At 43.6% G+C, this 21912-nt stretch overlaps 1 protein-coding gene across 2 annotated transcripts in view; it reads right to left on the minus strand.

Annotated features, from left to right (window-relative positions):
- The window catches only part of espn (espin), a 135712-nt gene that overhangs the window by 17227 nt on the left and 96573 nt on the right, over nt 1-21912 (minus strand). For both annotated transcript variants that reach the window (XM_068017116.1, XM_068017115.1), the window contains exons 10-11: nt 17680-17816; nt 17381-17572 (exon numbers count right to left, since the gene is read on the minus strand). In XM_068017116.1, the coding sequence (XP_067873217.1) occupies nt 17381-17572; nt 17680-17816 (329 nt within the window). The remainder of the gene's footprint in view (nt 1-17380; nt 17573-17679; nt 17817-21912) is intronic.

The following is a 21912-nucleotide window of genomic DNA, read 5'->3' on the forward strand; positions in this document are numbered from 1 at the left end:
ACCCCAGATTTGGGGCTCTACAAACCCCTCAAAGAAGCACTGCATATATAAAACCTTGAAGAATGCCCCTATATTTATGTTATGCTGAATTATTAAAGCATAAAACTATAATTCCCAAAGAATTTCTTTAAAAGAACAAACCTATACTGAATTACCTACGTCAGCAAATTTATCTATTTACTAGATTATTTAAAAACAATCTCCTAAAAGACAGACGTCTGCAATATTTGTAAGTTTAAGCTTTTTTAACGAGTATATAGATTTTACAGCACAGAAAGGGATCATTCAGCCCAACTGGCTGTTTATGCTCTACACGGGCCTCCTCATCTCACCCTATTGGCATATCCTTCTATTCCATTCTCTCCCATGTACCTATCGAGCGTCTCCTTAAATGCATCTGTGCTATTTGCCTCAGCTATTCTTTGTGGTATAAAGTTCCTCATTCTAACCTCTGATTGGGTAAACAGGTTTCGCAATTTTTTTTTAGAGATACAGCACTGAAACAGGCCCTTCGGCCCACCGAGTCTGTGCTGACCATCAACCACCCATTTATACTAATCCCATATTCCTACCACATCCCCACCTGTCCCTATATTTCCCTACCACCTACCTATACTAGGGGCAATTTATAATGGGCAATTAACCTATCAACATGCAAGTCTTTGGCATGTGGGAGGAAACCGGAGCACCTGGAGGAAACCCACGCAGACACAGGGAGAACTTGCAAACTCCACACAGGCAGTGCCCAGAATTGAACCCGGGTCGCTGGAGCTGTGAGGCTGCGGTGCTAACCACTGCGCCGCCCTAATTATTTATTGGATTTATTAATGACTGTCTTACACTTATGACCCCTAGTCTGAAAGTGGCAATGCAGGTGGATAAGGTAGTCAAGAAGGCATACGGCATGCTTGCCTTCATCGGTCGGGGCATAGAGTATAGAAATTGGCAAGTCATGCTGCAGCTGTACAGAACCTAAGTTAGGCCACACTTAGAATATTGCGTGCAATTCTGGTCGCCACACTACCAGAAGGACGTGGAGGCTTTGGAGAGGGTCCAGAAGAGGTTTACCAGGATGTTGCCTGGTCTGGAGGGCATTAGCTATGAGGAGAGGTTGGAAAAACTCGGATTGTTTTCACTGGAACGACGGAGGTGGAGGGGCGACATGATAGAGGTTTACAAAGTTATAAGCGGCATGGACAGAGTGGATAGTCAGAAGCTTTTTCCCAGGGTGGAAGAGTCAGTTACTCGGGGACATAGGTTTAAGGTGCAAGGGGCAAAGTTTAGAGGGGATGTGCGAGGCAAGTTTTTTACACAGAGGGTGGTGAGTGCCTGGAACTTGCTGCCGGGGGAGGTGGTGGAAGCAGATACGATAGCAACGTTTAAGAGGCATCTTGACAAATACATGAATAGGATGGGAATAGAGGAATACAGTCCCCGGAAGTGCCGAATGGCCTGTTCCTGTGCTGTCCTGTTCTTTGTAGTTTTGTGAAGTAGGCAGAGGAAATATTGGGCATGATTTTCCCAGTCCTGTGGTGGGAGCTGGGAGGTGAGGGGGGAGGGGGGGGCAGGGGAAAGGAGGCCAGGAAAACAGCAGGGAACCACATCAGGATGGCTCCCCCTCGCAGTCCCGCCGCTAGAGAAGTTTCCCTGTGGTGAGACCAGATACAGAACAGGCAGGGAGGGAGGCAATTTAAATAACTGGTGACCCACTCGGGGTCATTCGTTGGACCGGCTGGCATCTTGCTAGTGGCAGAGTGGCTGCCAGCTTCACGGAGGCAGCAGCCTGAGCCGGAGCCGGAGACTCCATGTCCCAAAGAGGGGGCCGCAAACAGGGAAAGCAGTCCCCACGGGCCATCAGGAGGGGCCTTCCTGCTTGAACCCTTGGAATTTTAATTTAAAACGTACCTCTCTGACCTCTTGATCTTTGACCTGCCTCAGTACAGCTCATCTCGCCCAGTCAGGCTGCTGGCCCTCTGATTGGGCTAGCAGCATTGTGAGCCCGCCCCCTTCAGTGAAATTGCCGAGCTGGTCCCGCTGCCAGTGTGTGGGCATGGGCCCCCCATTTTGTCCTGACACGGGGTCCCGAACCCCGCTGGAAAATCCTGCCCATCTTCTGTACTTCTAATGAACTGCTTCACAACATTAAAGGTCTCTATCAGGACACCTCTCGGCCTTCTCGTTGCTGGAGAAAAGAGTTCCAGCCTTTTCAGTCATTCCCGATCGCGGGATCATCCCAACTTCCATCCCCAGTTCACACTGAATTATCTGATCTCTTGTTGGGCTGAATGTGCCATCTGCACTATCAGTCCTGCTCCTGAGCTCTAGAGGGAGCATAAAATCAACCAAGGCACCTTCCCAGATTATAAAGAACACTCTTTAACCTGTGGGATCTCATCTTACCAGAATACTCACACTCCCATCTCCTCATTAGACCATTATTCTTCAATCATGCAGGTTACCTCTGCAACCTACCCAAGCTCTACCCTTGTCCCCTCTGTTCTACCATCTCTAGGTTATTAAACATCATCTTCCCCCTCCCCTACTGCTCATGGCTGAGCCATCAGCCATCATAATCATTTGGACTCTCAACTGAAACCCTTGACCCTGCCTCACTACAGCCACTTGCATTTATATAGCGCCTTTAACATGGCAACACATCCCAAGGTGCTTCACAAGAGCATTATCAAAAAAAAAGTTTGACACTGAGCCACATAAGGATATATTAGGGCAGGTGACCAAAAACTTGGTCACAAAGATAAGTTTTAAGGAGCGTCTTAAAGGAGGAGAGTATTAGATGCTTGTTGATGTGTTAGGTATAAAGGCATGTACAATGGTGGCTCGATTGACCTCATGAAGATCTGAGCCATTTAGGTGAGGACTGATTGCTGATCTGTGCTGGATGAGCTGCTTTGATCTAGGGCACTGGTAGTGGGTGTTGGGACACTTGCCTCAGTGCTCCTGGGCTATGGGAACATTAGCCATGTTTCTTGTTCCTTACTACTTTCCAATGACCCCTGCTGGAAGGTAAGCAGCTGTGCATGTCACCCGGTGTTAGAGACAAGTATACGATGATGGCACTCACTGCGGAGGTGTGCAAACGAGAAGCCACCAGATAGGCTAGTGCTTACTGACCACACTCCAGCTTGAGTAAGCACTTTCAGGAGAACAGGGGAAAATTTGAAAGCAAAAGCATTAAAGAAAATAAATTAAGAGTGTTGAAACCAATATTCTGAATAACAGGGAACAAATGTATATAGCAATGGTTACAAAGTAGAAGAAAGTCTTTGTTTACACTTCAATTACTAATTTATTCACCAGGGCAAAAAGCCATGTTAATTATTATTATTCAATCTGGCTTGTGGCTGGTTCTCCGAAATTTCATGCCTGTTACAACCAGGTGAGAAAGGGGTCTAGGGTTCCCTCTCAGCCTAAACCTGGGCTTACCGTAACAGGGTTTAATTTTAAACACACCATGTTTTTAGCTGCCTCCTAATGAATCCTTGTTCGCTAACTTCTGATTATAAGGCAAAGAAATTAGCCAAACAGGTTTTCTTAGGTTTAAAGAAAAAGGTCGAACTTTATTAAACTTTAAACTCTAATTCAGTTAACGCCTATGGATATGCGGTGCACCCACGCTAGCATGCATACACATGCTTGAGGCAATATCTGAAGATGGTTTTGGTTACTGTTCTCGAGCTCACTGTAAAGTCCATGATCGTAGATAGATCTGGCTTTTCATTGGGGCCCAGTATTCTTCTTAAACCTTGTTCAATGTAGGAGACTTTTCTCTCGAAGTTCATGTGTCCTCAGTGGGTCCAGAGGCTTGTGAGAAAGAGATGGGAGCAGAAAGGAGAGGTCTTCTCAATCCAGGAGCAAACAGTCTTTCCAAGTTCAAAAACTCTATGGCTAGTTCAAAAAACCCTGGACCAGCCAGTTAGTCATGTGACCAACTGGTTTAACTAATCCTAGCTTTTGTGGATTGTATCACCATAGCAGTCTCTGGAATGCTCTTCCTTACACCTTCAAAGACTGGTGATCAAAATCCATTGTGGGTTGAATGTGTCAGGGAATGGTCCTTTTGTCTCCACAAGCACTGTCTGTTAGTATGCAAATGTTTTTCAGCTAAGTGTCTGGCAGCCCCTGTAACAGGCCTTCTCTTCCCAGCAAGTTTAAAATCAATGTTCATATGACAAAATTAATATGCCTCATTCTTGGCAGGCAGGGGCCTGCATGACAATGCCATCCTCCAGAAGTAGGCCACAGCACACTGTTGCAAACCCGACAGTGATTTCAAACACTGCCTTGCATCTGGTCAAAAGGTATTAAAAGGGTATTAAAGGCCTTGGGTGATCTTACGACATTAAAGGTGCTCTATGAATGCAAGTTGTTATTGTTGTAGTAACTGAGCATAGTGTTTTTGTTTCGGTTGCCAGCAGAGTTTTCCACGAAAACACACCCCAGGTGGTATTATTAAATAAATTAAGCAAAAAAACAACTGGCCCAGTACTGGTGACCAAACCTGCACCAGTGTTTATCTAGCATAGCTTTTAATTTGGCAGTGATCTAAGCCAGTTCCCAAGGCTGTTGTTTTCAACATGGATCAGCCTGTTTTCTTGCACACTGTCTTGTTTACGTGGAATAGCCAACAGGGTCAAATATTGGCGGCAGATCAGGGCCTCTCTCTCTCTTCTGGGCTCCTGGAGGAGCATTTAGCTTCCAAAATGAAAGCGATCCTTTCTTTTAACTCCAATATAATTTCTTCTACCAGTAACCCAGTCTTTAGTGTGGCTTGTAGACCTGTTGATCAAGTCTATGAATATTGCAGTATAGCTGCAGGGAAGATTTCCAAATTCACGCTAGGCACAGTGAAATCATAAACCAGTGTCTAATGAATGGGTACACAATTTTGCTACACTCATTGCACAGAAGAAATATGACTCCTTGGTGTCACAACATTTGTTTGTACCTCACAGTGGATGCTTCTGCTGGTGAGCTAAACATTTTGACTTTCATACCAAGTAGCAGTAACCATCACCAAGGGTCGGCGTTGGTGTTTGCCCAGTGCAGCTCTAGGTCTGTGGTTTCCAAACTCATCCCCCTGCAAATGTTAACACACTCCCAGGGATCCCCTCCCCCCCCCCACTGCCCCAGCCCCACTGTACTAATTTACAAAAGGCATCCATAGCTACCTAACCATTGCATAAACTATTTGCATTTGGACAAATCAAAGGAGATAACCTGGCATTAAGTCAACATAGAAAAAAACTATGGGCTGGATTTTATTTCCAGCCCGACGTCAGGTTCTGGAAAAGCGGAGCAGCAGCGGTCACCACAGAACCCGACGCCAGGATAGCCAGGCCCAATCCACCCGGCAGCAGGGATGCTCCGTGACTGCTTAATACTTAAATTACACGTTTACATTAATTAAAATCTAATCCGCAGCGATCTTACCTTCAGGTCCCGATCTTAACGCGACCTGCGGCACTCGCGCTTTCACTTTTCGGTCCAGAGAAAGCTGGCACCACCAAGGTGGGGAAGGGGTTAACTGTGCACTTCGTGTATAGGGAAGGGAGGAAAAGAGGCAACTCTGCACCTTGTTGAACCATCTCCAGGGCTGGCAGCCTTTTCAAAAATGGCACCAGCACCTGTTTCCGCATCGGTGACGCTGTGAATGGCATCTCCAATGTCCCCTGGCCATGTGATTTGGGGGGAGGGGCAGCTGCCGTGAATATGTAAAGTGGCCGCCTGTTGCAGAATCGCGGTGGTGCGGGTCCCGTGAAGGACAGCCGCCATTTTCCGCGCCCACCTCCACTCCCGGGAGTGAGACGACAAAATCCAGTCCTATGAATCTGACAATGGATGGTAAGAAATCTGATGACCTCACTGACCTCATGGAATCTCCCCCGGGCTCTGAGGCCCGCAGTTGGCAAACATGTGCTCTACGCCCTTCTACCAATTGCCCTTTTTGAAGAAGTTAATATGACCATTAAATATTAAGAATACGTGGGAATGAATTTCTGCAGGGGTTCGCCCGCTTGTCTGTCACAACTTCAGCATTTTTCCTCAGGTTTCTAAGACTCTCTTGCCGAAGTTACGGGAAATGAGTCGAAGAATTCCCGTGAAATCTCAATCCTCCCCCAAAGAATAAAACAGTCGTTTGGTTCATCAAGTCCATTCTTTCCCCAGACATATACCATAGATTGAACCCTACATGTTTAATCTTCTCATGGAAAGTTCCACATGAATAGCCCCTTGTCCCTAAAGATAATCAAGCAAGAACTCCAAAATATTTATCTATTCCGCATATCCTCTATTCAACCCTGGCCTGTTATCCTCCAGAGACAACACCTCATGTCCCACAGTCAGCAGCTCAGCAACCTCTGTATCCTGGACGGTATTTGACTAGTCCAGTCTATAGCTACTCTTAATTCCTCCCATTCATTTTCCAACCAGATATTTATGAAATTAGGAACAGGAGTAGGCTATTCCAGTCCTTTGAGCCTGCTCTACCGTTCAATATCATAGCTGCTTTGTACCTCAGTTCCATTTACCTGTCATTGATCCATCTACCTTGATATCCTCACCTAAATAAAAATTTGTTGATCTCAGTCAATTGATCCAGCATCCACAGCTTTTCAGGGGAGATAGTTCTAGATTTCCACTACCTTTTTGTATAAAAACGTGCTTCCTGATTTCACTCCTGAATGGCCCAGCTCTAATTTAAGATTGTATTCCAGTTGTTCCGGATTTCCACAACAGAGGAAATAGTTTCTCTATATCTACTCTATCGAATCCTTTTATCATTTTAAACACCTTAATTAGATCACCCCTCAATCTTCCAAACTCGAGGGAATGCAAGCCAAGTCTACACAACCTGGCCTCATAATTTAACCCTTTAAGCCCCATGTCACTCTGGTTAATCTGCACTGTACTCCTTCAGGGGCTAAAATATCCATTCTGAGGCGTGGTGCCCAAAACTGAGCACAATTCTCCAGGTCAGGTCTGGCTGAGGCTCTGTACAATTGAAGTGTAATATCCTCCCCCTTGCATTCCAACTCACTTGGGATGAAGACCAACCTTTCACTAGACTTTTTGATTACGTCTTCTTCTCGTGCACTAACTGAAATTCTTTTATTTATTTTATTTATTTAGAGATACAGCACTGAAACAGGCCCTTCGGCCCACCGAGTCTGTGCCAACCAACAACCACCCATTTATACTAACCCGACAGTAATCCCATATTCCCTATACTAGGGGCAATTTACAACAGCCAATTTACCTATCACCTGCAAGTCTTTGGATGTGGGAGGAAACCGGAGCACCCGGCGAAAACCCACGCAGTCACAGGGAGAACTTGCAAACTCCACACAGGCAGTACCCAGAATCAAACCTGGGTCCCTGGAGCTGAAGGTAGCAGCACAGGTCGATAAGGTGGTTCAGAAGGCATATGGAATCCTTTCCTTTATTAGCTGAGGTATAGAATATAAGAGTCTCCTTGGAACAGAGAAGACTGAGGGGAGATCTGATTGAAATGCATAAACTTTTGAGGGGCCTGGATAGAGTGGAGGTTGCGGTGCTAACCACTGCGCCACTGTGCCACCCAATTTGCTCCCCCACAGATCCTAGTCACTCACCATTAAGAAAATCTTCCAATTTGTCTTTATTGAATTCAAAGTGGATGTCCTCACACTTCAAATAATGGAATCATAGAAAGTTTAAGGCACAGAAAGAGGCCACTTGGCCCATCGTGTCTGTGCCAGCTGAAAAACGATCCACCTATTCTAATCCCACCTTCCAGCATTTGATCCATAGCCCTGCAGATTATGGCACTTGAAGTGCATATCCAGACTCCTTTTGAATGAGTTGAGGGTCTCTGCCTCAATTACCCTTTCAGGCAGTGAGTTCCAGACCATCACCACCCACTGGATGAAAAAGTTTTGCCTCATCTCCCCTCTAATTTTTCTACCAATCACTTTAGATCTGTGCCCCCTCTTCACTGACCTCTCTGCTAAGGTGAATAGACCTTTCACCTCCACTCTATCCAGGCCCCTCAAAATTTTATGCATTTCAATCAGATCTCCCCTCAGTCTTCTCTGTTCCAAGGAGACTCTTATATTCTATACCTCAGCTAATCAAGGAAAGGATTCCATATGCCTTCTTAACCACCTTATCGACCTGTCCTGCTACCTTCAGGGATCTGTGAACATTCACTCCAAGGTCCCTCACTTCCTGTACATTTCTCAGTATTTTCCTATTAATCGTGTATTCCTTTGCCTTGTTTGACCTCCCCAAATGCATCACCTCACACACACTTCCCACATTATCATAGTTTTGCTACTTCCTGCTCCCATCTACACAACTTACTGTGCCTCCTAACAATGTCATCAGCAAACTTGGATATACAGCTCTCTATTCTTTCATTCAAGTCACTGACTGCATAGAATCATACAGCACAGAAGGAGTTCATTCTGGCCATTGTGTATGTGCTAGTTTTTGAAAGAGCTATCTAATTAGTCCCATTGCCTTGCTCTTTCCTTATAGCTTGCAAATTCTCCTTTCCAAGCATATATCTAATAACCTTTTAAAAGTTACTATTGAATCTGCTTCCATCACCTTTTCAGTTTGTGCACTGCAGATCACAGCAATTCACTGCATTAAAAAAAATTCTCATTTCCTCCTTGAATTTTTTGCCAATTATCTCGAATCTGTGTCCTCTGATTACTGATCCTCCTGCCAGTGGAAACAATTCATCTCTACCAAATTCTTTCATAATTTTGAACATCTCTATTAAATCCCACCTTAACTTTCTCTGCTCTAAGGAGAACAATCACAGCTTCTCTAGTCTCTCCACATTACTGAGTTTCTCATCCCTGGTACCGTTCTGGTAAATCTCCTTCACACCCTCTCCAAGGCCTTGACATCCTTCCTAAAGTGTATTGCCCAGAATTGGACACAATACTCCAGCTGAGCCCAAACCAGTGATTTATACATCGCATATATATCTGGTGAAAAACTGACGCTACCTGCCCATTTACCTCCTCTCTCCTCACTATCCCAGGCCCCAAACACTCCTTTCAGGTGAAGCAGCGATTTACTTGTACTTCTTTCAATGTAGTATACTGTATTCGCTGCTCACAGTGTGGTCTCCTCTACATTGGGGAGACCAAGCGCAGACTGGGTGACCGCTTTGCGGAACATCTCCGCTCAGTCCGCAAGCAGAACCCTGAGTTTCCGGTTGCTTGCCATTTCAACACTCCCCCCTGCTCTCATGCTCACATCTCTGTCCTGGGATTGCTGCAGTGTTCCAGTGAACATCAACGCAAGCTCGAGGAACAGCATCTCATCTACCGATTAGGCACACTACAGCCTGCCGGACTGAACATTGAGTTCAATAATTTCAGAGCATGACAGCCCCCCATTTTACTTTCATTTTTAGTTATTTTTTCTTCCTTTTTTTTACATTCCTTTTTACATTTTTTACAATCTTTTTTTGCATTTATTTCATTTCATCTTAGTTTGTTCAGTTTGCTTACCCACTGTTTTTTTCAGGTTGTTTTTCTTCAGGTTTGCACTTGCTGCTGTTCAATATTCAGTGTATTCACACCTAATCTGTACTAATGCTTTGTCTTTCAACACACCATTAACATATTGTTTGCCTTTTCTCCGTGACCTTTTGGTCAGCTATGTGGCCGGGTCCAATCTGCACCTTCTCCTTTGTTATCTCTTGCCCCACCCGTACCTCACTTGTTTATAATCTGTGACTTTTCTAATATTTGTCAGTTCCGAAGAAGGGTCACTGACCCGAAACGTTAACTCTGCTTCTCTTTCCACAGATGCTGCCAGACCTGCTGAGTGATTCCAGCATTTCTTGTTTTTGCCCCAGTACAGAGCCTTGGAGAACATCACCTATCACACCCCACAAACCAGAGTACATTCCCTTTATCCTTACTCTGTATCCTACCGCCTAACTAATTGCAGTCTAACTCAAGTAGGTTGCTTTCACCTGCACCTCCCAATATTTCAAAGAGTTGGATTATGTTTCTTCCCAATTTTCTTTTACCCAATGAAATTAAGTCCAGCTCTGAAAATCTCTGTTCAACACTTGTCCTGGAATTTTACGCCTCCCCGGGAGCGGGCTGATAAGTATGGCGGGGGTCTAAAATCGAGTGGGAGGTGGAAGGTACCAACTGCCTGCCCCAGGCCAATTGAGACCCTTAAGTGGCCAATTAATTGCCATTTAAGGGCCTCCTCCTGCCGCCGCTTGTACAATATCAGCAGCGGACAAGCACTTTGGCACCTGAGGAGGCCACCCAGTCATACCTGGCACCCTGGCAAGGCCCGACCCTCACTTACCTTTTCCGGGGCCTCTTCCATCTTGCTGGTCCTGGCTGGGTGCAGTCCCAACAGTGGCCACCACTGCCAGTGATGCTGATGGGACGAAGGAGCTGTGGTCCTTTGATTGGCCAGCAGCTCTTGGAGGCGGGACCTCCTGCCTCAGAGGGGAGGAAGTCCCAACCACGGCCAATTAAGTAACTGGGCCACGCAAAGAGCGGAGTATAGAAAGTGTAGGGGGTACTTAAAAAACGAATTAGGAGAGCGAAGAGGGGACATGAAAAAACACTGGCGGGCGAGATAAAGGAAAATCCTAAGGCATTTTATAGTACATTAAGGGGAAGAGGATAACCAGGGAAAGAGTAGGGCCCATTAGGGACCAAAGTGGCAATCTGTGTGTGGAGCCGGAGGACATAGGTGAGGTTTTAAATGATTACTTTTCATCTGTGTTCACTATGGAGAAGGATGATGTAGATGTAGAGACCCGAGAGGGGGATTGTGATATACCTGAACAAATTAGCATTGAAAGGGAGGAGGTATTAACTGTTTAAGCGGGCTTATAAGTGGATAAATCCCCAGGCCCAGATGAGATGTATTCCAGGCTGTTATGTGAGGCAAGGGAGGAGATAGCAGGGGCTCTGACACAAATTTTCAAATCCTCTCTAGCCACAGGAGAGGTACCAGAGGACTGGAGGACAGCAAATGTGGTACCATTATTCAAGAAGGGTAGCAAGGATAAACCAGGTAATTACAGGCCAGTGAGTCTAACATCAGTGGTTTGGAAACTATTGGAAAAAATTCTGTGGGACAGGATTAATCTCCACTTGGAGAGGCAGGGATTAATCAGGGATAGTCAGTATGGCTTTATCAGGGGGAGATCATGTCTAACTAACTTGATTGAATTTTTCGAGGTGGTGACTAGATGTGTAGATGAGGGTAAAGCAGTTGATGTAGTCTACATGGACTTCAGTAAGGCTTTTGATAAGGTCCCGCATGGGAGATTGATTAAGAATGTAAGAGCCTATGGGATCCAGGGCAATTTGGCAAATTGGATCCAAAATTGTCTTAGTGGCAGGAGGCAGAGGGTAATGGTTGAGGGTTGTTTCTGCAAATGGAAGCTTGTGACCAGTAGTGTACCACAGGGATTGGTGCTGGGACCCTTGCTGTTTGTAGTGTACATTACTGATTTAGACGTGAATATAGGAGGTATGATCAGTAAGTTCACAGATGACACGAAATTTGGTGGTGTCATAAATAGTGAGGAGGAAAGCCTTAGATTACAGGACGATATAGATGGGCTGGTAAGATGGGTGGAGCAGTGGCAAATGGAATTTAATCCTGAGAAGTGTGAGATGATGCATTTTGGAACAACTAACAAGGAAAGAGAATATACAATGGATGGTCAGGCCCTAGGAAGTATAGAAGGTCAGAGGGACCTTGGTGTACTTGTCCATAGATCACTGAAGGCAGCAGCACAGGTAGATAAGGTGGTTAGGAAGGCAAATGGGATACTTGCCTTTATTAGCCGAGGCATAGCATATGAGAGCAGGGAAGTTATGATGGAGCTGTATAAAACGCTAATTAGGCCTCAGCTGGAGTACTGTGTACAGTTTTGGGCACCACACTATAGGAAGGATGTGATTGCACTGGAGAGGGTGCAGTGGAGATTCACCAGGATGTTGCCTGGGCTGGAGCATTTCAGCTATGAAGAGAGACTGAAAAGGCTCGGGTTGTTTTCCTTAGAGCAGAGAAGGCTGAGGGGGGGGACATGATTAAGGTATACAAAATTATGAGGGGTATTGATAGATTAGATAGGGAGAAACTGTTTCCCTTTGCAGAGGGGTCAATAACCAGGGGGCACAGATTTAAAGTAAGAGGCAGAAGGTTTAGAGAGGATTTGAGGAATAAAATTTTCACCCAGAGGATGGTAGGAATCTGGAACGCACTGCCTGAAGAGGTGGTAGAGGCAGGAACCATCACAACATTTAAGAAGTATTTAGATGAGCACTTGAAACGCCATAGCATACAAGGCTACGGGTCAAGTGCTGGAAAATGGGTAAGTGCTTGATGGCCGGCACAGACACAATGGGCCAAAGGGCCTGTTTCTGTGCTCTATGACTAAGTTCTGGAACTATGCTTAAACAAAACACCACAGACAGTTCCAAAAATGGCTTCGCTGATTTATACAAACCTATAATAAATTCTTTTGGTTTAAGAGCCAAATACCCCTGATGTGTACTCCGGAACTGAATTAGGTTCATTACTAACAGTTTCACATTGAGCAGACGTCAGCACATGATTATTAATCACGCCCAATTCTATTTCATTTTTACCTTTGCTTATTGACATCCCTTTATCGCGCAGGTGTTTGCCGATTCTGTTCCAGTATGCACTACCTTACATTTATCTACATTTAACTCCATCTGCCATTCCTTGTGTTAACTCCTTAGTTAATTTAAATCAGCATGAATGCTGCTACCATTTCTCATACCGGAGTTCAAACTCTGGGGCACCAATTCCTGGGATGTTCCAGGGTAAACCTGGGCTTGGGAGTATAAAACGTTGTGATATGTGCTCTCAGGGCATGCAGGGAGTGAAAGGATCTGAATTTTTACTCCATTATTTCTCAAACAGTGAATCTTGAAAATACACATTCAATTATACATTCGCATCTACTATAAATGATCAAGATTTTTCCTTACATTTCCAAAACTCAAATATATTTTATATTTTGATAAATGGGTAGTACTTTCAGCATCTGAGGAGTTTACACTGTTTGAATAGTCTATCAATCTTGATTTTAATAAATAAATAAATAAAAGCAAAATACTGCAGATGCTGGAAATCTGAAATAAAAACAAAGTGCTGGAAAATACTCAGCAGGTCTGGCAGCATCTGTGGAGAGAGAAGCAAAGTTAATGTTTCAGGTCTGTGACCTATCATCAGAACATCACTGATGAAAGGTCACTGACCTGAAACGTTAACTTTACTTCTCTCTCCACAGATGCTGCCAGACCTGCTGAGTATTTTCCAGCACTTTTTGATTTTAGTTTAGTCCCTTAAGCAACACTTCTTAAAAGACACATTGCACATTCAGGTACAGTTTTATGTCAATGAGTTACCACTGGTAGAGAGTATATTCTGATAGAGTTGAATGTTAATAATTTAGAAGTGGCACACAATGCATTCAAGCTCATCCTAATCCTTACAGTTGTAATTCGTAAGATCCAATATTCAAAATATCTAGTCACTGAAATGGTACACACTGCACACCAATCCAACTTACACAAGCTATGCCAAGCAAGCTTTATCAAATAAATTCTCAGCAAATAGCCCTACAGGCCACACATGTTAATATTACGGTTGTATTATAGTTTCCAAATAATGCAGTGCATTTATCCAGTCAATTCTATTACCTAAAAGACAAATAAAATTTGCATATTTGGATGTTTGTGACAAGTATCCAGATTAAATTGGTGCAGGCCAATCACAAAATGTTGAGGAAAGCTAAGTTTCTGTAAAACAGTCATCTTGTAAATAAATCTTTCGTAGAAAGAAACAAGGGAGATTGGAATGGACTTTCCTAGAAAGCTTTGGTGTAACTATGGTGAAAGAGTGGGCTCTGATCATTTTTACTGAGGAAATTTGTGTGTAAGTGGCTTTACACCAAAACATTGCTGCATGTGAATTTCCTGAGAGTTCACCTCTTTATTGAGCTTTTCTTGCCAAGATTTGGACTAGACGTAACCAAAGTGCTGTCAGTCTTCAGCACCCTAGATTTTTGGGACCCTTCCGTGCCATGTGTGCTGAAGGACTATTTAGCTGGAATGGGCCTCCCAATGGGAATACCCTGTTCCACATAATAAAAGAGGAGGAAGCGGAGCAGCAGAAGCAAGAGGCTGTGAGAGTGAGGCACCATGGCAGAAGCCAACAACCCATTTGGTATTACCCCTATTGATGGCACTTTATTTACACTTGGTTTGCATTCAGGCATTAGGCAAAAAAGCTCCACAGTAAATTCTCAGCAGCACAGAACTGGTTTAAATCTCAGCGTAATTTCTGCACAAGAACAACCCAGGAAATTCGGGGCCACATCAAGTCAAAGACATGGGGCTGGATATTCCCGTGCACTCTGGGGCCCCGGCAGCCCCACCAGGAGAGGTGGGCTCTGCTCAGGCAGGTCGAATGCCGCAAGGGCGGCTCAACATGGAGGCACCCTTGGAGGCATAAATTTATATGAGAAAGTCAGAGGGGCTGCATTGCTAGGTGGGGGGAGGGTCACTCCGCTGACAGCAAAATGTTGACAGCCCATAATTGGGGCCTTAAGTATGTAAATTGACTGCCCTCTTCCATACAGTAGGCAGCTGATCTGTTTCCGAGGCAACCCCTGAGAAACATCCCCAGTGGCAGGATTGCGTTGGGGAGCCACCCTGGGGCAGCTCCCCCTTATTTTCTCACCATTCCCCACCCACCCACCCCCTCCACCTCCCGCTTACTCCAAGCCCGTCATCAGGGGGCCAGGAAAATTCAGCCCATGATGTCTATCTTGTAGAGGACAGTATGTACAACACAGTGTTGCCTGGATTATCCACAATAATGAAAGGCCAAATCTGCCCAATAGATAATCACAATTGGTTGATAAATTCACTGCCAATAAAATTCCAGTTCTGTTTAGGAAAGATGTGAAATCCTTGGAGAGAGTGCAGAGAAGATTCATGGGTATGGTTCCAGGGATGAGGAATTTCAGTTATGAAGATAGATTGGAGAGGTTGGGACTGTTTTTCCTTGGAGAAGAGAAGGTTGAGAGGAGATTTGATAGAGGTGTTCAAACTCATGAGGAGGCTGGACAGAGTAGTTTAGAGATACAGCACTGAAACAGGCCCTTCGGCCCACCGAGTCTGTGCCGACCATCAACCACCCATTCACACTAATCCTACACTAATCCCACATTCCTACCGCATCCCCATCTGCCCCTGTATTTCCCTACCACCTACCTATACTAGGGCAATTTATAATGGCCAATTTACCTACCAACCTGCAAGTCTTTTGGTAGATAGGGAGAAACTGTTCCCACTCATGAAAGGATCGAGAAAGAGAGGTCACAGAATTAAAGTCATTGGTAAGAGAAGCAAAAGCAACATGAGGAAAAACTTTTTCATGCAGCAAGTGGTTAAGGTCTGGAATGCACTGCCTGAGATCGTGGTGCAGGGAGGTTCAAGCAAGGCATTCAAAAGGGAATTAGACTATTATCTGAAAGGAAGAATGTGCAGGGTCACAGGGAGAAGGCAGCAGAACAACACTAGGTGAATTGCTCATTGGGAGAGCCAGTGCACACACGATGGGCTGAGTGGCCTCCTTCTGCACTGTAATTATGTGAAAATGCCCAACCTGAACCCCAAACCAGACAAGAAGTGACATTTCAGCAGTTAAAACCAGCTCAGTAAAGGAAGCAGCCTGACCTGATGAGTCCCAAAGGATTCTGTAGGGCTTATATTGTTCTGAATGGATTTTGTACAGCCCTGCACCAGGCCCAAATCCTTGAGACAACCTGACTCCCAAGTCCTAAGGAAATTTCATAGATGTACATATAAGACCTGGCCTGAAGTTACAGCCAGCCAGATGAGAAATGCATCCGAACCTAAAGACCTGGCTCAGTGATATGTTACGAATAGGGATAACATGAGAGCAGGTGGTGAGAATCCTACTGTATATAACTTGTGCAGAAGAGTCTCCAGGACTATCTTTAGTTTGATCATTTTTATATGAATGGAACTAGCTACATTGCTCTTGCAGAGAGCCAGCACGGGCTCAACAGGGCCGAATGGCTTCCTTCTGTACTGTAACCATTCTATGATCCTACCCAATAAGTTGAGGCATGATAGCACTGGGAAATGGAATGCCTGTAGAAAGTTTAGGGTTATCACCAATCTTCCAGTAAAGCATAAAGGCATTGCTACCTTGATGGGCGGGCATCAAATGGTGACCAAGGAATCACGTGATACATATTTCTTCCTATTGATATTTCAATGTGCACAAAGTTGTGAAGATTCTTGAAATGAAGGAAACTTGAGGCTGCCTCAGGTAAATTAAGGGCAAGTTTGTAGAGAGAGGGGAGCCTACAAAAGCAGCAGGAACATTGTTTTGAATGCTGGATGCAATTCTGAGAGAAGCAAGGGTGCCAAATAGGAACGTAGGAACAGAAGTAGGCTATTCAACCCCTCGGGTCGGTTCCAATGAGTTGTGTACTTGTATTGCAAGCAGAATCTAAAATAATGACTAGGAAGAGCTTAGCCAGCAAAGAGAAGTGGGCAGTCATAGAGTCAATGAATCAAACAGCACAAAAGAAAGCTATCTGGCCCATTTATGTCTGTCTCTTTGAAAGAGTTATCCATTTATCCCACTCACCTGCTCTTTCCCCATATCCCTACAATTTTCCCCTTCAAGTATATACTGTATTCAGTTCTCTTCTGTAAGATACTATTGAATCTCTTACCCACCACCCCTTCAGGTAGTGCATTGCAGTGTGTTAACTTATCTGAGAAGGCGGAAAAGACTTCTTCACACACAGAGGCTGTGGAATTTATTTCCAGAGTCAGTGGCTCAGACTGAAACTATGGCAACATTCAAGATTAGATTGAACAAGTGGATAAAGGAAAAGCGCGGTTGGAGACATATGGGAATAGGGTGGGGAAATATGATTAGAACTATTTACTTGGGTAGAGGGTAAACATTGACAAACTGGTTGGGCCAAATGGCCTGTTTCATGTTGTAACCTCTATGTCTTCAACTGCACATTAACGAGACTTACTTGATACTTTTGTAATTTTGCTTGGCATAACTGTGAGAAATTTCACTTCAGCCATGTAAGCCCTCTTTACTCAGCTTTTTGTTCCCAGACTTCTCTTAACTCAAATATGTTTTGGTGCAACCTATTGACATCAATTTGATAAAAGTATGGCTTCATAAATCTTGAAGTCAATCAAAAAACATAGTGAAGAGGGCACTGACCACAAAGATACAATAAGGGTGCGTATCCTTTAAAACTCACTTTACGTTTCTGTTCTTCCTCCTCCTGGATTTTAACCTGTAGTTTCCGTGTCATCACCTGCCTCTTCCACTCCGGGATCGGGGTTCCCTGCTCATCGTGAGTAGGTATGAGAGACTCAACATCCAATGTCTGCGGCATTGCAATTCCATTTAGAACTGGATCAGTTGAACGCTTTGTGCTCAGGTGTTCAGACTGTGGTGCAATAAAACAAAGAAAAATTTGGTCATACATTGAGGTTTTATTAGGTTTTGGGCAATGCAATGGACAAGGTAACATCTTATGTCTCCTGATATACTTACTATTGTCCCAGAGCTTGTATAGACCACAGTACATCCTTTACTCTGAGCAGTTGGCTTCAGATTTTTCCCAGCTTTGATCTCAGCCAGTAACTCAGAATTATCTCCAGTAGGGGACATCATGTTGAACGATTTTGTACCTGTGTGAAACAGATATGAAAAGTGTGGGATCAATGGAAGAAACTTTATGAGCAGTTTTACAGATCATCTTCTTCAGGAAATGCTTCAAACCGTTAAAACTCCTGGTGTCCGTCCTTTCTAGTTTCCTAATGTCACTATCGTAGTTATTTGGTTTGAAATCAAAAGTCTTGGCAATATTTTCCAAGTCAATGGAAAATAAAAACTGGCGCAGTGTTCAAATGGCTTCCAACTTGTTTCGATCCCGTTCCACATTGCTGGTGTAGATCAGTTTCACCCCTGAATGTCTTACCATGAAAAGTTGAGATGGTTCTGTGAAACTATAAGCAACTGGAGCGACTGGTTTGTATGAATGAACTCAGTACTGCTTCATCATCACCATCGCAAGGCTCCTCTCCAAAAACCCAGTTTTGATATTTAACCTACAACATTCATTCCCTTGGTTTTTGATTTATTTTTTGTGCATTTTAATATAATTATATGATTTTATCTGTAGACATTTTTAATTACTCTTGCCCGGCAGAAACCAAGTTTGTAGGGGGAAGTTAAAATAGTGCATAGTAATAAATTACCCTCTCAATCCCTGATCTGGGACAATATTGAAATGTCTGATTTTTTTTCAGGCAGATGAGGTGCCCACCTGTGCCAGTTGGGTGCCTCATACAACAGGACCCCAACACAGAATCACAGAATTGTTACAGAACAGAAGGAGGACGTTCAGCCCATCATGTCTGCACCGGCTCTCTGAATGAGCAATTCGCTTAGTGCCAGTTCCCCGCTTTCTCCCCATAACCCTGCACATTTTTCCTTTTCATATAACTGTCTAATTCCCTTTTGAATCCTTCAATTGAACCTGCCTCCACCACATTCTCAGGCAGCGCATTCCAGACACTAAGCACTCGCTGCGTGAAAAGGTTTTTCCTCAGGTCGTTTTGCTTCTTTTACCAATTACATTAAATCTGTGCCCTCTTATTCATAATGCCCTGGAGACACGGGTTCAAATCCCACGACGGCAGCTGCTGGAATTTAAATTTAATTAATTAAACAAAAAAAATCTGGAACTGAAAGCTAGTCTCAGTAATGGTGCCAACAAACTATCATCGATTGTTGTAAAAACCCATCTGGTTCACTAATGTCCTTTAAGGAAGGAAATCTGTCGTCCCTACCTGATCTGGCCTACATATGACTCCAGACCCACAGCAAAGTGATTGACTCTTAACTGCCCTCTTAAATGATCTAGCAAACCATTCAGTAGTCAAGGGCAATTAGGGATGGGCAACAAATGCTGGCCTTGCCAGCGACACCCACATCCGATGAAAGAATTTAAAAAACCAAGATGTCAATGCAGCAGTCACCTGACAGTAAGAACATGGTAAGACCCCTGAAGGGGCCCTTTAAAGTAGGTTCAAAGCTTTCATGTGTGGGGCCGGAAGGAGTAGGACATCACTTGGGAAGTGCAGGCCTCCCCGCCTCGAAGTGTGAAAATTCCCAATCTATTTTACATCTTGAAATGCCATAGAAAGGCAATTTATAAATATGCAGATGGTTAGACACCAAATTATTTCCAGCCCAGACACAATGGGCCAAATGGCCTTCTTTTGTACTTTGTCATTTCATATTTCATTCTATGAGTTTAATATGCTTTAAGTCAACCATACAGTAGTGCTCCCAGTGTCATCTATTAACATCGTTTTAAAGTAACAATTTATTTTCCTGATGTTCCCTTGACAAAAATGTCAAGCTGTGGGGCTACTAATATTTTTAGAACCCTGAATCCCTTCCTCAACATATAGCAATCTGGCTTTCCTTGAAAATTGTCAACTGATCCTGAATCAACTACTTCCTCCTGGAGTCTGTTCTACAAGTCCAGTATCCTATGTGTTAAAGATTCTATCTAATCTCTAACCTTCCTCAAAACATGTAAATCTTTTACCTGTGTCTGCTAGTTATCTGCTCATTGTCCGAGTTAAATATCTTGTTTACTTCTACCTTATCTTTCATTATTTTGAAGACCTGTATCATATTTCCTCAAAATTTTCTTTTCTCCAGTGAAAATAAGTTAAATCACTCCAAGCCTTTTTTCACAACTTAGAACCAAAGAAAGAATAAAAGACTAGAAAGGCACAAAGTAAGTTCTGTGGCATTAATATGTGTGATTGCCATTAAATTGTGACACACAGTGCACGTCCAATAGGTACAATTTGAAGGGTTTTTCCAAAGAGCTGTAAACTGTAGGAAAGGAGTCTTAGCACTTTGATAGCTTTACCTCCTGGTGCTTAACATTTGAAATTCCAGTGGAAACAGGTTCAACTATTAACAGTTTATGTTATTCAGTGTCGCATCATGAGTAGACTCAGTACCATGCAAGCTATTATCACTGACAGTTTAGCCAGTTACACTGGGCCAGACAGCAGTTGTATATCTTTCAAAAACCAGTAGGTTGAAATCCTAGTGTGATCACCACATCTGTATGAAAGTCCACTTTGTTAATGAAGGCGCTAATCCATTTAAAATATACAGCCTTCGCTAAAAGAGTCACTTAAAAGAATTTCATACAAATACATTAGTGTGTCTGTTACAAATTTCACACAATTATTAAACTTTTGGATTTTTTAATGAGCTGTTAAACGTTAATTCAAGGAATGAAATGCATATTAAATAGCATACTCCAGTTATGGGCTTGTTGCAAACGTTCAGTCTAATTTAACCAAAGCTTATTAACATAAGGATTAAAGAAAGTCTTCTGACAAAGGGAAGAAAACATAAACGATTAATAGCTCTAGATTGATAGCCCTTTGTGGGAAAGCTAGATTTGAAACAGGATGCCTTTTCATCTGAAAAATATAATAGACATTGAGAAAGGGTTTGAAAAATATTTTTGAAATCCTATCTCCAGACTTTAATGACACCATGGCAAATAATACAAGATCCTGGAATTTTATGTAACACACTACATTGCAAGTAATTTCTTGCTGAGTCAATGCAACTGGCCACAGTTGATGCAAAAAAAATTAACACATATCATCAAATACCTTGCCGTCAGATTGATTTTTCAACTGTCAGCTCTGTATCCAAGCTGTGACAATTTTCTAGACAGGCTCATTCCTAAGTACTTCAGAATGTAAGGTAGATGTCAGCAGAGCTGAGCTTGTTGCACAATGGCTGATGCGACAACCCTCAGAGGAATAGGAGAAGCTATTAGGTGGAGTTTTATGATCCAATCTATTTAGAATCAGCACTAATTGGAACATTGAGTGGCTGCCAGCCTGCAGCAACACTTAGTTGCTGTGTAAACTGACGTGTACATTAGTTATCAGACAGGTGCATGCAAACATCGGGGAACTTTTAAGGTAACTTTCCTATCGCTGTTTGCAATTTTGGCAATGTGGATTCAGGGTCTCGAAATTTTTAGCAGCACATTGTAATAAACAGGCTAAGATTTAAATATTCTCCCCCACCCCCTCACTCCATCAGTCAGCTTCTTTAGTAAAGGTACCAGTCTGTATAACAATGTGCCATACACACTAGGATACCTCAGGTACAATTTCTGATATCACACAGAGTAGGCGTAAGGGGAATTACAATTTTTCCAACACCCCTGGATTACGGAATAGGTGTATACTAACTGTAACATGCTTTGTGGGGAGGGTGGGGGGGTGCCAGGGGGTGAGGGGGAAGGTGCATTTTGGCCAATGGTTCCCAAAGTTCTCCACCACTGGGGGTTTTCCTTGTATCATTTCTGACTCTGTTGTAGACTAATTAATGAAATTGATAGGGTTGGCCATCAACTCCATTATCATCGTTTCAAGGGACTACCAAGATGGCACATTAGATGGATTATGGGTTTTTTTTTGTCTAGTAATTCCTGTGAAGCCATCCATGAGCTTGTGATCACTGTCCAATGATTCTTCGTGAAAGATGCACGTGTGAGGATAGAGTTGGGTTGGGCTGAACAGCTCATCTCACTGTCAAGACTCTTTCTTGAAGAATAACCACTGGGTGAGGCACCAGAAGGCCACCAGCAGAACTGCACTGTGCCCCAGCAAGAGGCTCAGCTTCAGGAGAGATGGGGTGGCATTTGGAGAAAGGAAAACTTAA

This window comes from Heterodontus francisci, chromosome 37 (genome assembly GCF_036365525.1).
Source record: "Heterodontus francisci isolate sHetFra1 chromosome 37, sHetFra1.hap1, whole genome shotgun sequence".
In the NCBI taxonomy this organism is placed as follows: Eukaryota; Metazoa; Chordata; class Chondrichthyes; order Heterodontiformes; family Heterodontidae; genus Heterodontus; species Heterodontus francisci.